This window comes from Pan paniscus, chromosome 5 (genome assembly GCF_029289425.2).
Source record: "Pan paniscus chromosome 5, NHGRI_mPanPan1-v2.0_pri, whole genome shotgun sequence".
NCBI classification, from domain to species: domain Eukaryota; kingdom Metazoa; phylum Chordata; class Mammalia; order Primates; family Hominidae; genus Pan; species Pan paniscus.
In genome coordinates this window covers 47,067,728-47,082,456 of record NC_073254.2, presented here as the reverse complement: position 1 = coordinate 47,082,456, position 14,729 = coordinate 47,067,728, and the positions used below count along the sequence as shown (strand labels likewise).

General features: G+C 42.7%; 1 protein-coding gene across 1 annotated transcript; it reads left to right on the top strand.

Moving 5' to 3' along the window:
- The first annotated feature begins 620 nt into the window (after positions 1-620).
- LOC100986750 (HLA class II histocompatibility antigen, DRB1 beta chain) lies at positions 621-13,985 on the top strand. The gene is made up of 6 exons (XM_003829758.5): positions 621-794; positions 8,801-9,070; positions 11,310-11,591; positions 12,268-12,378; positions 12,849-12,872; positions 13,656-13,985. The coding sequence occupies exons 1-6, from the start codon at positions 695-697 to the stop codon at positions 13,667-13,669; spliced, it is 801 nt and encodes a 266-aa protein (XP_003829806.4). The 5' UTR covers positions 621-694; the 3' UTR covers positions 13,670-13,985.
- The last annotated feature ends 744 nt before the right edge of the window (positions 13,986-14,729 follow it).

Below are 14,729 nucleotides of genomic sequence, written 5' to 3'. Positions count from 1 at the left end.
AAATTATTAACTAACTTTCAATTTCCTTTAACTTATTAGAGACATCTCTACCTGTAAATAGGTATAGATTACACTCTCCAGTCAACAGCTGTCATTCTGTCTTATCATCAGATACCCAGGGGCTGCTGCTCCTTGAGGCATCTGCAGAATCACAGCATTTTCCAGTATTGAAAGACCTGAAAGATCACAGTGCCTTCATTTCAACTGGGAGACATGAAGTAATTTTCCCAAATCTACAACAGTAAGATATAGTGCAACAGGACCAGATTAAAGGTCTCCTGATTTGCAACCATGTTCCCTCCATCTCCCTTACTCCTAAACACACTCACACACTCACTCCTGCAAACAGTTCTCTTGTCAAGCGGGAAACGAATGCTCTTACAAGGCTCAAACTTGTGAACACATCACTGACCAGCACAGAGCTGGCTCACAATAGCGCCCCAATTAAAGTGCTTTACATGCAACTGGTTCAAACCTTTCAAGTACTAAAAACAATCCTTTAAAGAAGGAAATTTTGTTTCAGAAGAGGACCTTCATACAGCATCTCTGACCAGCAACTGATGATGCTACTGAACCCAGATGCTGATTCGTTCTCCAACACAAGATTACCCAACCCAGGAGCAAGGGGTTCATAGTTCTCCCTGAGTGAGACTTGTCTGCTCCTCTGGCCTCTGGTCCTGTCCTGTTCTCCAGCATGGTGTGTCTGAAGCTCCCTGGAGGCTCCTGCATGGCAGCGCTGACAGTGACACTGATGGTGCTGAGCTCCCCACTGGCTTTGGCTGGGGACACCAGACGTAAGTGCACATTGTGGGTGCTGAGCTACTATGAGGTGGGGAAAATAGGGAGTTTTGTTAACATCGTGCTCAGGCCATGTCCCTTAAGAAACTGTGACGTATTCTTCAGAGATTGCCCATCTTTATCATTGGATCCCAAATTATTTCCCCACCACAAAAGGAGCTTGGCTACTTGCCCTCTCCATGAGACTTGTGTAAGGGGCCTTCATACAGGTCATTTCTTTTCAAATCCCCACAAATAAAACCTTTGTGTCACATGTCCTCAGGGTCTTTAGAGGCTTTAGAAATAAGGATGCTAAAATAAATTCCCCATACAGCACTTCCCTTTATTATATTGACTTATGTCAGACAAAAAGAGGTTTTTTTCTGAAAATTTTGTGGGAGTCAAGGGAATTCAAAGGGTCTCTCCTAGACAATCCTGGGTTATGTTCTCCACAGGACCTGTGGTGTTGGCCCCTCTTCCTCATATGTGAGGATGGACCCAGTGGCCTCCTCATTATCTCCTTTCTTTTCTTTCTGAACTCCAATGTTTATAAAGCCTGTATCCCTGTAGTGTATGTAGGTTCTCTGGCAGAAGTTATACTTAGTGCTCTTTCTTTCTTATGGGGAAAAATCCCTGGAAGTGAAGCTGAGATCTTTAGTACTTGGAGTCACCTTACAGATACAGAGCATTTATGAGGTATTCTTTGGTGCCTAAAGAACTTAAGGCATCCTCTGAAAAACTGGCCCAAGTTAGTGTTTATTATGAATCTTTTTTAACCTTTCTATACTTGTTTCTCCTACGTCTCCTACGTGCTCTAACTAGACATGACAGAAGAGATTTAACTAATGTAGTATAAATTATATGAAATTCTATTTTTGTAAGTAAAAAATAATCAAATATCAGAAGTTTAATAATGTTCAAACTGTATGCTCTGTGTGGGGTTACCGAGACAATGCGGACATTGTTCACATCCCATAGGGCTGAAAGTCAATGAGCAAGTCCTGGGAACTCATTGTCTTACTGGGGTCTTGTCCTAAATTTCCTGGGTTCACCCATCATGCCCTCAGCTTTCCTTAATTAGCCATGTCTGCTTACCTCTTCCTCCAGTTTCTCTCTATTTTTCCCCAGCTATGTTGTCATCATTTCCAGAAATCTCTAAAGCTTGCACAGATCCTTAGCACTATGAGATCCATTGAAAGAGATAGTTTTTTTCTTTTTGAGATAGGGCCTGGCTCTGTCACCCAGGCTGTAGCTCAGTGGTGTGATCGAGGCTCACTGCAACCTCTGCCTCCCACGCTCAAGCGATCCTCCCTCCTCAGGCTCCAGAGTAGCTGGGAATACAGGCAGGCAACCACGCCCAGCTAATTTTTGTAATTTTGGTAGAGATGAGATTTTGCCATGTTGCCCAGGCTGGTCTTAAACTGCTGGACTCAAGCAATCCTCCTGCCTTGGCCTCCCAATGTGCTAGGATTATAGATGTGAGCCACTGTGCCCAGGCAAAAAGAGATGACTCTCAATAAAAAAATTTCCTTTTCCTTAAATCACTGTTTCTTTATCTATGAATTCTTCTTCCAACTAGAAGGAGGAGAAAGAAGAAGTTTGCCTGTATTTCTCACTGGGAAGAGAAGGGGTCTAGTGTGACATCAAAATGAAAGAGTGCTGGAGCTTGAGCCCCTTCTTGCTTTCCAGGATCCCCACAGTGATCAGTTCCCATACCCTGGTTTATTCATGTATACCGCACTTATTTTTCTCAGCAGCTACTGTGTACTGGGCTCCATTCTAGGTTCAAATCATTCTATTTGAGTAAGATAGAGAGGGTCCCGACTCTCATGGAAGTTACACAAGAGTAGAGGAGGCAGACACTAACCCAATAAGCATTTCACAAAGAAGATAATGTTAGAGAGTCATAGTGCACTGAAGAACAGACATCAGGTTTGTGAAAAAGAGAGAAATGGATTCACCTACATTAGTTCATATGTTTAGGGAGCTCTACCTGAGAAAGTGACATTCAGCTGAGACAACAAAATAAGTAGACAGTGGTGAAGATCTAAGGGACGAAATTTCCAGGGAGACCGAATTGGGGAAGCCCTGGTGTGGGAAATTATGTGGAGGGAGAGAAAGAAGGCTAGAGGGGCTGAGGTATAGAAAGCAAGGAAATGGAGAGGCAGAAGAAGAGGCAGGACAGAGAGGAAGTCAGGAGCCTCATCATATTAGGCTCTGATGTCCACGGTAAAAAATTTGAATTTTTTTTTTATTTAATTAATTAATTAATTTATTTATTTATTTATTTATTTATTTTGAGATGGAGTCTCGCTTTGTCGCCCAGGCTGGAGTGCAGTGGCGCGATCTCGGCTCACTGCAAGCTCCACCTCCTGGATTTCACGCCATTCTCCCGCCTCAGCCTCCCGAGTAGCTGGGACTACACGTGCCTGCTACCACGCTTGGCTAATTTTTTGTGTTTTTAGTAGTAATGGGATTTCACCGTGTTAGCCAGTATGGTCTCCATCTCCTGACCCCGTGATCCGCCCGCCTCGGCCTCCCAAAGTGCTGGGATTACAGGCGTGAGCCACCACGCCCGGTCTATTTTATTTTATTTTTTTTTGAGACGGAGTTTCGTTCTTGTTGCCCAGGCTGGAGTGCAATGGTGCAATCTCGGCTTGCTGCAACCTTCGCCTCCCTGGTTCAAGTGATTCTCCTGCCTCAGCTTCCCAAGTAGCTGGGATTACAGGCACCCACCACCATACCTGACTAATTTTTTTTGTATTCTTAGTAGAGTTGGGGTATCACCATGTTGACCAGGCTGGTCTCGAATTCCTGACCTCAGATAATCTGTCTGCCTTGGCCTCCCAAAGTGCTGGGATTACAGGCGTGAGCCACCACGCCCGGACTGAATTTTATTTAAATAGATATGAGAAGCTGCTGTATGGTTACAAGGAGAGTCAATTTATATTCAATTCTTTTGTGTGTGTGTGTGTGTGCTTTGTGTGTGTGTGTGTGATGGAGTCTTGCTCTGTTGCCCAGGCTAGATTGCAGTGGCACAATCTCGGCTCACTGCAACCTCTGCCTTCCGGGTTCAAGCGATTCTCCTGCCTCAGCCTCCAGAGTAGCTGGGACCACAGGTGCATGCCACCACACCTGGCTAAGTTTTTGTATTTTTAGTAGGGATCGGGTTTCACCATGTTAGCCAGGATGATCTCAATCTCCTGACCTCGTGATCTGCCCACCTTGGCCTCCCAAAGTGCAGAGATTACAGGCGTGAGCCACTGCGCCCGGCCTGTATTCAATTTTTAAAACTAATTCTAGCTACTCTGTGGGCATTGGATTGTTGGGGTTCACAAGTGGTCAGGAGACTATTTAGGATCACAGCAGGGAACTCTCCAGGGAAAACAGGCTTGTGGCTTCATGGAGGGCATTAGTGATAAAGACGGTGAAAAACATAAAGTGGACAGACTTGGCATGTATTTTTACTTAGTTTGTTAATGAATTACTATAAAGGGCATAGAACAATCAAGCTTATTCCTAAGGATTTTGTTTTGATAAATAAGTGGGTGGTAGTGTTGTTTATTGAGACAGGAAAAACTGTGGGAGGAAATTATTTGAAGTGAGTGGTTGGAAATGGAAGTTTTGTTTAAATTTGAGATGATTTATTGACATTTATGTGGAGCAATCAGAAGGTCAGTGGCATTTAAGAGACTCGGTGAGGCCAGGGCTTCAGATATTTATGTTGGCAGCATCAATACATGTAGTGTGTTAAATTCCAGGGAGTGGAAGAGGATACATAGGGAGATGGATTGTGTGGAGAAAAAAGAAGAGGGACAGGCCAGCAAAGGGGGCTGAGAAAGAGCCCAGGGATGTTGGAGAAAAACCAAGAGAACATAATGCGTGTAAGTCAAGGAAAATATTTTTTTTTTTCAAGGAGAAGAGAGAGGCCAATTGTGGTGACTACCACCAAGAGGAGGGGGAAGTGAGAACGTGACAGAGAAGCAAGTGCTGGGTTTGCTGGAGTTGATATTTGCAGTCAATGGAGTATCCAGTGAGGAAACTGGATTGGATAATTTGAAGAGTGAGTAGAAGTGAGGACGAGGTTAAGGTTGACTGTTTTGAGTAAAGAGCTTCGGGGAAGGACTGTGCTCTGGGTTCAGGGAGCCAGCTGAACCTAAAGGAAAAGGCTAAAGAAGCTGAAGAGAAGGAGGAGGACCTGTGAACCAGAGATGCTCAGTCATTATTAGCGAGGAAATACTAGAGAGCCCCAGTGTGCAGTGCTGACTACTCATGCAAAAGGTCACACAGCCAATATTTCACACAGCCAGTATTTCACACAGCCAAAGTTTATTAGTGACACAGCATATACCCGTTATTATTCTAGGTCATGAGAATGGAGTGATAAATAAAATGAATCTGGTCGCCATCGGTATATGCCATGTAACATTTTGCAGTGACTGTGTACCAGGCCTATGAATTTCAGTATTCAATTTCTATAATGATCCCGTTGGTGTTTAAAAACATACATCTCTGGAATCTAAAATTGAGAGGTTATAAGTAAAACCCAGTATTAAAAATTCAGTGCTGGAAATCAGATTGCAGTTTAAACCTGAGCATATAGAAAGTCCCTTTCTTCTATGTCAGGAGATGCCTTTTGTGTGAGGCTTAGGTATACTACATTATTAGACATAAACCAGTGTTTCTGCCCTATATTTTTAGAATGACAATTCTCTATGAAATTAACAGAAGAACAGAAGACAATTGCAAAATCATGATGAAGACATGAATTGCTTTAGAATTAAGGAATACAAAAAATAATGTGAGCTGCAGGTATAGGGATCATAAAAGTTAAAATGGGAATGTATTTGAGTGTTTATTATGTGATCAGTGCTAAGAAGAGTCATCATTTAATTTGACACTTAACACAAATCCTGTGAGGATTATGCTATTATTAAATGCATTTGATAGATTACAAAAAGGCTTATGGTTGTAAAAATTGACCCAAGTAGAAGAGATCATGTTTTTATTCAGGTTTTCTGATTCTACAGTTTGAGAGTTTGACCATCATTAGGAGCAGTGACTATATTGTGTCTGAATTATTGACAGAATTTCTGATATTCATATGTACCAGGTTGTTTCTTAGAGTGGGGACAGAGATGCAAGGGCTGCTAGTTCCAATGTATAGGAGAAACTTTCATTCATTTCGCATTTATCATTTTAAAAGTTCTGTATGTCTATAATGGTCATGTGTTGAAGAACACAAAGAAGTATTAAATCACTCCATCTTCTGAGGTTTGACTAGCAAGTTGGCCTGGGGTTACCAAATAAAATACATGTTCCTAGTTAAATCTGAATTTCAGATACACAACCATGATTTCTTGGAAATCCAAATTTAAGTGGGCATCCTCTGGTTTTATTTGCCAAATCTGTCAACCCTAAGTGGGACACATGGACATGGATTACAGTGCTAACCATGCAAGCCACAGTGACAACAACTTCACACATATTTATTTTTAACTTTCTCTCTGTAAAGTGCTTAGATAATTTAGGGATAAAAAGATAGACATTGTTTGATCCAGGGTGCACTCCTCTCTGCCATCGTTTCTAAAGGCAAAGGGAGATTTCCGCAGGTCTTGCTCACAGTCTGGGGACCTGCTCTTTTTTGCAAACTGTCTGTATGAGAATGTCATTTTCTTGGTTTCCTCCTTTCTGAGGGGACTTGACTACAAAACCAAGAGTTCTGCCTCTGGCCAGGGCTGGTAATTTGATGCCTGCTAGTACTGTTGGGAGTGGGAGACTGAAAGATATGAGTTAGTTGGGGCATTTAACGGGAATAAAATAGCTGCGGTTGTGGTTCATTACTACAGATAATTAGTGGACCAGTGGCAGAGACATTAAGAAAAAAGATGATGTGAACAATAAATGATATGATTAGTGACTGCTTGGTAAGGCAAGGAAATCATTAAATCTTGGTTCTCATGAAGTTCATATTCTGGAAAGATAGCACTGTATTGGGACCAGAATTCTACAAAACATTCTTTTTACATAGGACCAAGATTTTCAACAAATATTTTTCAATGCAATTCTCAGCTGCTCCATAACTAATAGTAGCTTGTTCAACACAGAGTTTTTCAGATGGTTCACACCTGTGGTTCTTACCCAGGGATAGTTCTCCACCCCTCCCATCATCCTTGGGGAACAGTGGCAATGTTTGGAACAATTTTTGGTTGTCACAACAGAGGTTTCTTCTGATATTTAATGAGTAGAAGCCAGGGACACTGCTAGAGAACCTACAATGTTCAGAACAGCCTCTGCCACTAACAAAGAATTATCTGGTCCAAAATGTCAATAGTACTGAGGCTGAGAGCAGTGGTTCACACTGTGCTCTTTCTGAAAATTCTAAACTCACATCTGTAATACAGTCACCACAGAGTTCAGTTTTTTATGGTTTATTTTTGCTTGTTTCATTATAAACAATTAGATAGTTGCATACATTCAACCACTTTATTGTTGAATCCATTTAGTCAATGCAAGCTCAATATTTTCATATTTATTTTTTGCCGTATGCAGTATTTTTCAACATTTTCATGCGTTGTTGGTCATCACTATCTCTATTAACTTTCAACAACTTGCCCTTGTAAGTCACAAATAGTGATGCTGCTGAAATTATTTCTCACTAACATACCTCAGATTTCTGTAGTGATTCTACATTTGATATTATTCACAATGTAAAATGCTTCTATTTATTCACTTCACTTTTACCCAAGGATTATTTTTGTTATTTTTGTCATTTTCACACTTCAAACATAAAGACAAAAACATCAAAAATATATACAGTGTTTTACATGTGTATATTTACACATATATATGTATGTATATTTATATGTATTGAAACTACAGAAGCACATGTCACCAATAAGAGCTCTGAGACACCTTTGAACACTTACCCTTATCAGATGAGATTTGCCAAACGAGTTGCGGAAACAAGTTTTTTTTAACTGAATATCTGACCTTTGTGGATTTAGAAATGCAAAGGAAGGTTTGTGGACATTCACAGGGATCATGGTTTTATTCTCCTTAAGACTCTTCCATACTTTACCATTGTCTTTAGTATAAATCCAAAATCCTAACACCACCCACGAGGCTTTTCAATACCTGGCTTCATGTGATTTCTCCAGGCTAGTCTTTTACTCTCCTTCCCCTCAGCCTCTCTGCTTTAATGAACTTTGTTCTAGTTTCTTGAAGAAGTTCATCAATTCAATCTTTTGTAAATGGGATTTCCTAAACCTGAAATGTGCCTCCCGTTTTGTCCAAACAGACACACAGGCTCCACTCTGCCCCCTGGCTCTCACCTGTTTAACCTGTCAAGTCACATCTGAACTGTCACTCTTCAGAGGGTCCTTCTCTGGCACCCTAATGTAATAGAGATCATCCTATTATTCGCTGTTCTAGAACTCCACACTTCTGACATTTCCCATTCCTGTCTAAGCTCTTGTGTGTTTGGTTTTTGGCCATCAAGTTCACCGCTCTTCAAGCTCCCCCAGCGGAGTGGAGAGGTCTGTTTTCCTTTGCTTGGATTCCTAGAGGCAGCGCAGGCCTGGCACAAGGTCAGCACTAAGGAAGTGTTCACAGGGTGAACGCGGTGGGAGCTGTTGAAGGAACCTGTAAAGCATGTGGGATGAGAGAAGGAGCAGAGAGTGTCTTTGGGGTGGAGGCTCCCAGGAGGAGGCGGCGCGGGCTGCGGTTCTTGGCGGATCCTCCTCCAACTCCTGCTTGGAGTTCTCCAGAACAGGTTGAAGGCAGGAGGGGGGTCCCAAAAGCCTGGGAATCAGAAGGGGTTTTCCTGCATGGTCCCCCAGACCCCCGTTCCCCTCAGGAAGACGGAGGATGAGCCCCTGGGCTGCTGGTGGTGGGCGTTGCGGGTGGAGCCGGTTAAGGTTCCCAGTGCCCGCACCCCGCCCAGGGAGCCCCGGATGGCGGCGTCGCTGTCAGTGTCTTCTCAGGAGGCCGCCCTGTGACCGGATCCTTCGTGTCCCCACAGCACGTTTCTTGGAGCAGGCTAAGTGTGAGTGTCATTTCTTCAATGGGACGGAGCGGGTGCGGTTCCTGGAGAGACGCATCCATAACCAGGAGGAGTACGCGCGCTACGACAGCGACGTGGGGGAGTACCGGGCGGTGACGGAGCTGGGGCGGCCTGACGCCGAGTACTGGAACAGCCAGAAGGACCTCCTGGCGCAGAGGCGGGCCGACGTGGACACCTTCTGCAGACACAACTACGGGGTTGGTGAGAGCTTCACAGTGCAGCGGCGAGGTGAGCGCAGCGAGGGGCGGGGCCTGGGTCCCTGTAAACTGGGAATCTGAGTGTGTGTGTGTGTGTGTGTGTGAGAGAGAGAGAGAGAGAGAGACAGAGAGAGAAAGAGAGAGAGAGCGCGCCATCGGTGAGCATTTAGAATCCTCTCTATCCTGAGCAAGGAGTTCTGAGAGCACAGGTGTGTATGTAGAGTGTGAATTTGTCTGTGTGTCTGTTGTGGGAGGGGAAACAGGAGGGGGCTGCTTCTTATACTTGGAGGCCTCTGTGGGGAGGTGACAAGGGAGGTGGGTGCACGGGGCTGGAGAGAGAGGAGACCTTGATTGTCTCCTGTCCTCAGAGATGCAGGGAAGGGAAATATAAGGTGTGTGTGGTTGGGGTGAAGGTTTAGGGGAGGAGAGCTGAGGGGTAAGGCAGGTTTGGGATAATGTGAGGAGGCCAGTTCCAGACTGTCCCTGGCACACACCCTTCATGTAATCTCTGAAATAAAAGTGTGTGCTGTTTGTTTGTAAAAGCATTAGATTAATTTCTAGGGGAATTGAGGAGACCTCTGAGGCACCTCTGAAGCTTTTTTAGCTCTAAATTTCTTGCTAGTTTTTTGTTCTTTTAGTATGTATGTTTTTACATAGTAGAAATGACTGTGAAACTAACTTTTTGAATTAAAGTTTTAACACGGTTAATATTATAATGCTAATAGTTTTCTAGTAGTTACATATTATTCTTTTATATATAATAGTTGTGACACAACTTACCTCACTTTCCCCTTTGTTGACCTTTAATATGACATTCACCAAAAGTTGAAAATGTATGTTTCTGGTTAATTTTTAATTTATTTTTTATTTGTAATTCTTCTGACTTATTTTGACCTATTTATTGGCCAATTATAATTACTGCTCTAAGAATTCCCTATTGTATTTGGTAGGTAATGGACATCAATCTACTGTCTAATATCTCAAGGACTTAGTATTTTTCTCAGTGACTTTGTGGGTTCTTTGTACTGTAAGATTATTAACACTTTCTTGATATTTGATTCAGCATTTGCTCCAGTTTGTGGTTTGTATGTGGATTTTGAAAATTCTTTTCCATGTTAAGAATTTGAACATTTTTATTTAATAAAATATATTGCAAAATTTGTATTAATGATTTACAATCCATCTTAAATCTACCATTTTGTGGTATTGTTGTCTCCAGGTTTCTCCTTCTAAAAAAAAAATTCTACTTATTGAGAGGATGCTAGTGTCAGGGATTTTCCTGGGCATAAGCACCCCAAATAACGAGTTCCAGACACTGCCTTAATCCAAACGTCTTTCTGGAAGAAAAATCATTTTACAATGATAGGCCTAATAATAATGATGCTTCTGTTGCATGGGAGATGCATTCATCAGCTAAATGTAAATGTAAGAACTTTCAAAACTAAAATGATGTTCCTTAATCCTTCTCTCTGCTTTAGGACTCATGCTTTTCTAGGAATGTAAAAATTTGGAGAATCATTTCTGTCTGTCCCACCTTCCCAGAGGCAGAACCATTTCTGTGGTGTTCTAAGGTGTGAGTGCATGGCGGTAGTATTCCTAAAAATTCATACTCGGTTTCCTCATGTACCCAACTCTGTCCCTTTATCTATCCACATTGCTTTAAATCATATTTTTCTGTCATGGTGTACAAGGATGGTAAATAGGTGCCAAGTGGAACACCCAAGTGTGATGAGCCCTCTCACAGTGGAATGGAGTGAGAAGCTTTCTGACCTCATAAATTGAAGGCTATCTTCAGTCATTGTTTTATATATTTTACGTAAATTAATCATCATATAACCCCAAGAGGTAAATTAGTATAATTATCCTTCATTGTAGGTGACAAAGTTGAGACACAGAAGAATCAAAAAACTCTTCCAGGATCAACCAGTAAAAGGCAGACCTTGGATTTGAACTGGGCAACTTGGCTCAGATATCAGTTTAATTACTGCACTCTGTACTTTCAAAGATTTGTAAACACTTGGAGAATGCCTGACAATTTCAAGCTATGAAGAAACAAACACAATTTTTCACAACATCCCTCAAATCTAATGGGTCCTCACTATCAAGATTAAATTCCAGGCTGATGACACTGTAAGGCCACATGGCCAGCTGTGCTGGAGGCCTGGTCAAGGTCAAACCCTGCCTGGGTTTGCAGAGAAGCAGCCAAACAGCCAAACAAGGAGACTTACTCTGTCTTCGTGACTCATTCCCTCTACCTTTTTTTCTCCTAGTTGAGCCTAAGGTGACTGTGTATCCTGCAAAGACCCAGCCCCTGCAGCACCACAACCTCCTGGTCTGCTCTGTGAGTGGTTTCTATCCAGGCAGCATTGAAGTCAGGTGGTTCCGGAACGGCCAGGAAGAGAAGGCTGGGGTGGTGTCCACAGGCCTGATCCAGAATGGAGACTGGACCTTCCAGACTCTGGTGATGCTGGAAACAGTTCCTCAGAGTGGAGAGGTTTACACCTGCCAAGTGGAGCACCCAAGCGTGACGAGCCCTCTCACAGTGGAATGGAGTGAGCAGCTTTCTGATTTCATACATTTCTCACCCACCAAGAAGGGGACTGTGCTAATCCCTGAGTGTCAGGTTTCTCCTCTCCCACATCCTATTTTCATTTTCTCCATGTTCTCATCTCCATCAGCACAGGTCACTGGGGATAGTCTTGTAATAGTTTCTAGAAACACTCATGCCTGCCCAGCAGGAGAGGCTGTCCCTCTTTTGAACCTCCCCATGATAGCACAGGTCAGGGACACCCGCTCTCCCCAGGCACCAGGCCCTGCGTCTGGGTCTGAGACTGAGTTTCTGGTGCTGTTGATCTGAGTTATTTGTTGTGATCTGGGAAGAGAAGTGTAGGGGCTTACCTGACATTAGGGGAGTCCAATCTCAGCTCTGCCTTTTATTAGCTCTGTCACTCTAGATAAACTACTTAAACTCATTGAGTCTCAGGCTTTCTGTGGATCAGATGTTGAACTCGTGCCTTACATCAAGGCTGTAATATTTGAATGAGTTTGACGTCTGAACCTTGTAACTGTTCAGTGTGACTTGAAATCCTTTTTTTCCTCCGGAAATGACTAGTTATTTTAGTTCTTGTGGGGCAGCCTTCTTCCCCATTTTCAAAGCTGTGAATCTTAGAGTCAGTTAAAGAGGCTCAATTTGGAATAAACATCAATAAACTTGGCTTCCTCTCTTAGGAGCATGGTCTGAATCTGCACAGAGCAAGATGCTGAGTGGAGTTGGGGGCTTTGTGCTGGGCCTGCTCTTCCTTGGGGCCGGGCTGTTCATCTACTTCAGAAATCAGAAAGGTGAGCAGCCTTTGGTAGCTGGCTGTCTCCATAGGCTTTTCTGGAGGAGGAAATACGGCTTTGCTGAGGTTAGTTCTCAGTATATGAGTGGCCGTGAATAAAGCCTTTCTTTCCCCAAATGGCTGTAATGTTCTGCTAATCCAGAAATCATCAGTGCATGGTTACTATGTCAAAGCATAATAGCTTGTGGCCTGCAGAGACAAGAGGAAGTCTAACAAGTAGGGGTCCTTTGGTTTGAGATCCTGGAGCAAATTAAGGAAGAGCCACTAAGGCTAATGGAATTACACTGGATCCTGTGACAGACACTTCATGCTTCATGGGTCACATGGTCTGTTTCTGCTCCTCTCTGCCCTGGTTGGTGTGGGTTGTGGTGTTAGAGAAATCTCAGGTGGGAGATCTGGGGCTGGGACATTGTGTTGGAGGACAGATTTGCTTCCATATCTTTTAAGTGTATATCTTCTTTTTCCCAGGACACTCTGGACTTCAGCCAACAGGTAATACCTTTTAATTCTCTTAGAAACAGACTTGGTTTCCCTAGTGAGAGGTGCAGCCAGGTGGACTTCTGAGTTGGGTGGGAACTTGGAGAACTTTCCTCTCTCACAAGAGGTTTGGAAAATGCACCAACCAGTGCTCTGTAAAAACACACCAGTTGGCGCTCTGTGGCTAGCTGGATGTTTGTAAAATGGACCAATCAGTACTCTGTAAAATGGACCAATCCAAACTCTGTAAAATGGACCAATCAGCACTCTTTAAAATGGACCTATCAGCAGGACATGGGCGGAGACAAATAAGGGACTAAAAGCTGGCCACCCCAGCCAGCAGCGACAACATGCTCAGGTCCCCTTCCCTGGTGTGGAAGCTTTGTTCTTTTGCTCTTGACAATAAATCTTTCTGCTGCTCACTCTTTCAGTCCGTGCCACCTTTAAAAGCTGTAACACTCACCACGAACGTCTGTGGCTTCATTCTTGAAGTCAGTGAGACCACAAACCCACCGGAAGGAGCAAACTCTGGACACACTAGAATGATGGTAGAGGTGATAACGCACGAGACAGAAATAATAGGAAAGACTTTGGATCCAAATTTCTGACCAGGCAATTCACACCAAAACTCCTCTCCACTTAGAAAAGGCCTGTGCTCTGCGCAACTATTGGCTCTGGGAGACTCAGGAAGTTGTTTTTCTTCTTCCTGCAATGCTTTCATCTGAGTCCTTGAAAGAGGGGAAAAGAAACTGTTAGTAGAGCCAGGTTGAAAACAACACTCTCATTTGTCTTTTGCAGGACTCCTGAGCTGAAGTGCAGATGACCACATTCAAGGAAGAACCTACTGCCCCAGCTTTGCAGGATGAAAAGCTTTCCTGCCTGGCTGTTACTCTTCCACAAGAGAGGGCTTTCTCAGGACCTGGTTGCTACTGGTTCAGCAACTGCAGAAAATTTCCTCCCTTGTGGCTTCCTCAGCTCCTGCCCTTGGCCTGAAGTCCCAGCATTGATGGCAGTGCCTCATCTTCAATTTTTGTGCTCCCCTTTGTGTAAACCCTATGGCCTCCCGTGCATCTGTACTCACCCTGTACCACAAACACATTACATTATTAAATGTTTCTCAAAGATAGAGTTAAATATTCTCGGGTCCATTTGACTCCAAAGACAAAAAATGAAAAGAAAAGAAAAAGGGAAGATTATTTCCCAGTAGAATAATGATTTTCATGTATATGTCATGAGTGTGTGAGGTAATGCATATGTTAAATAGCTTGCTTTAGACATTCCACACTATAGGCATATATCAAAACTTCATGCTGTACAACATGAATATACTATACAATTTTTACTTGTCAATTAAAAAAGTAATGCTAACGTTTAAAAAGGTAATACATAAAAACTGAGAACAGACTGTAACAACTGAAACAAACTTGGCAAACATGAGATGAGAAACCAACCAGCAAGTCAGTCAGAACTCTTTCTTCCCCCGGTCTACAATATTTTGTATTTATAACTGTAAATTAGTGTATAGTGTTTCACTCCAGAGACTTAAATAATGTAGTGTTATCAAAGGACTTGTACAGATTTCAGAGAAAAACGCATTTAGAAGACAGGGTTCTCCTTATGTTCTATCTGAGAGTCACTATGAAATGTCAAATCTAAAAGTACATAATTCAGAGGTCTATTTCAAAGTAATGATCATTTAAACATAATTTCTCCACTGTCAGAGACGATTGTTATTTTATTTTCAATCAAATTAAAAGTTGTTTTTATGCATATTTTAGTTATATGTTACTTGTACATACGTAGCAGTACAAGTACATATAAATCCTTTAAGAGTATAAATCCTATAGAAATATATTAAGCTGATAATTATGT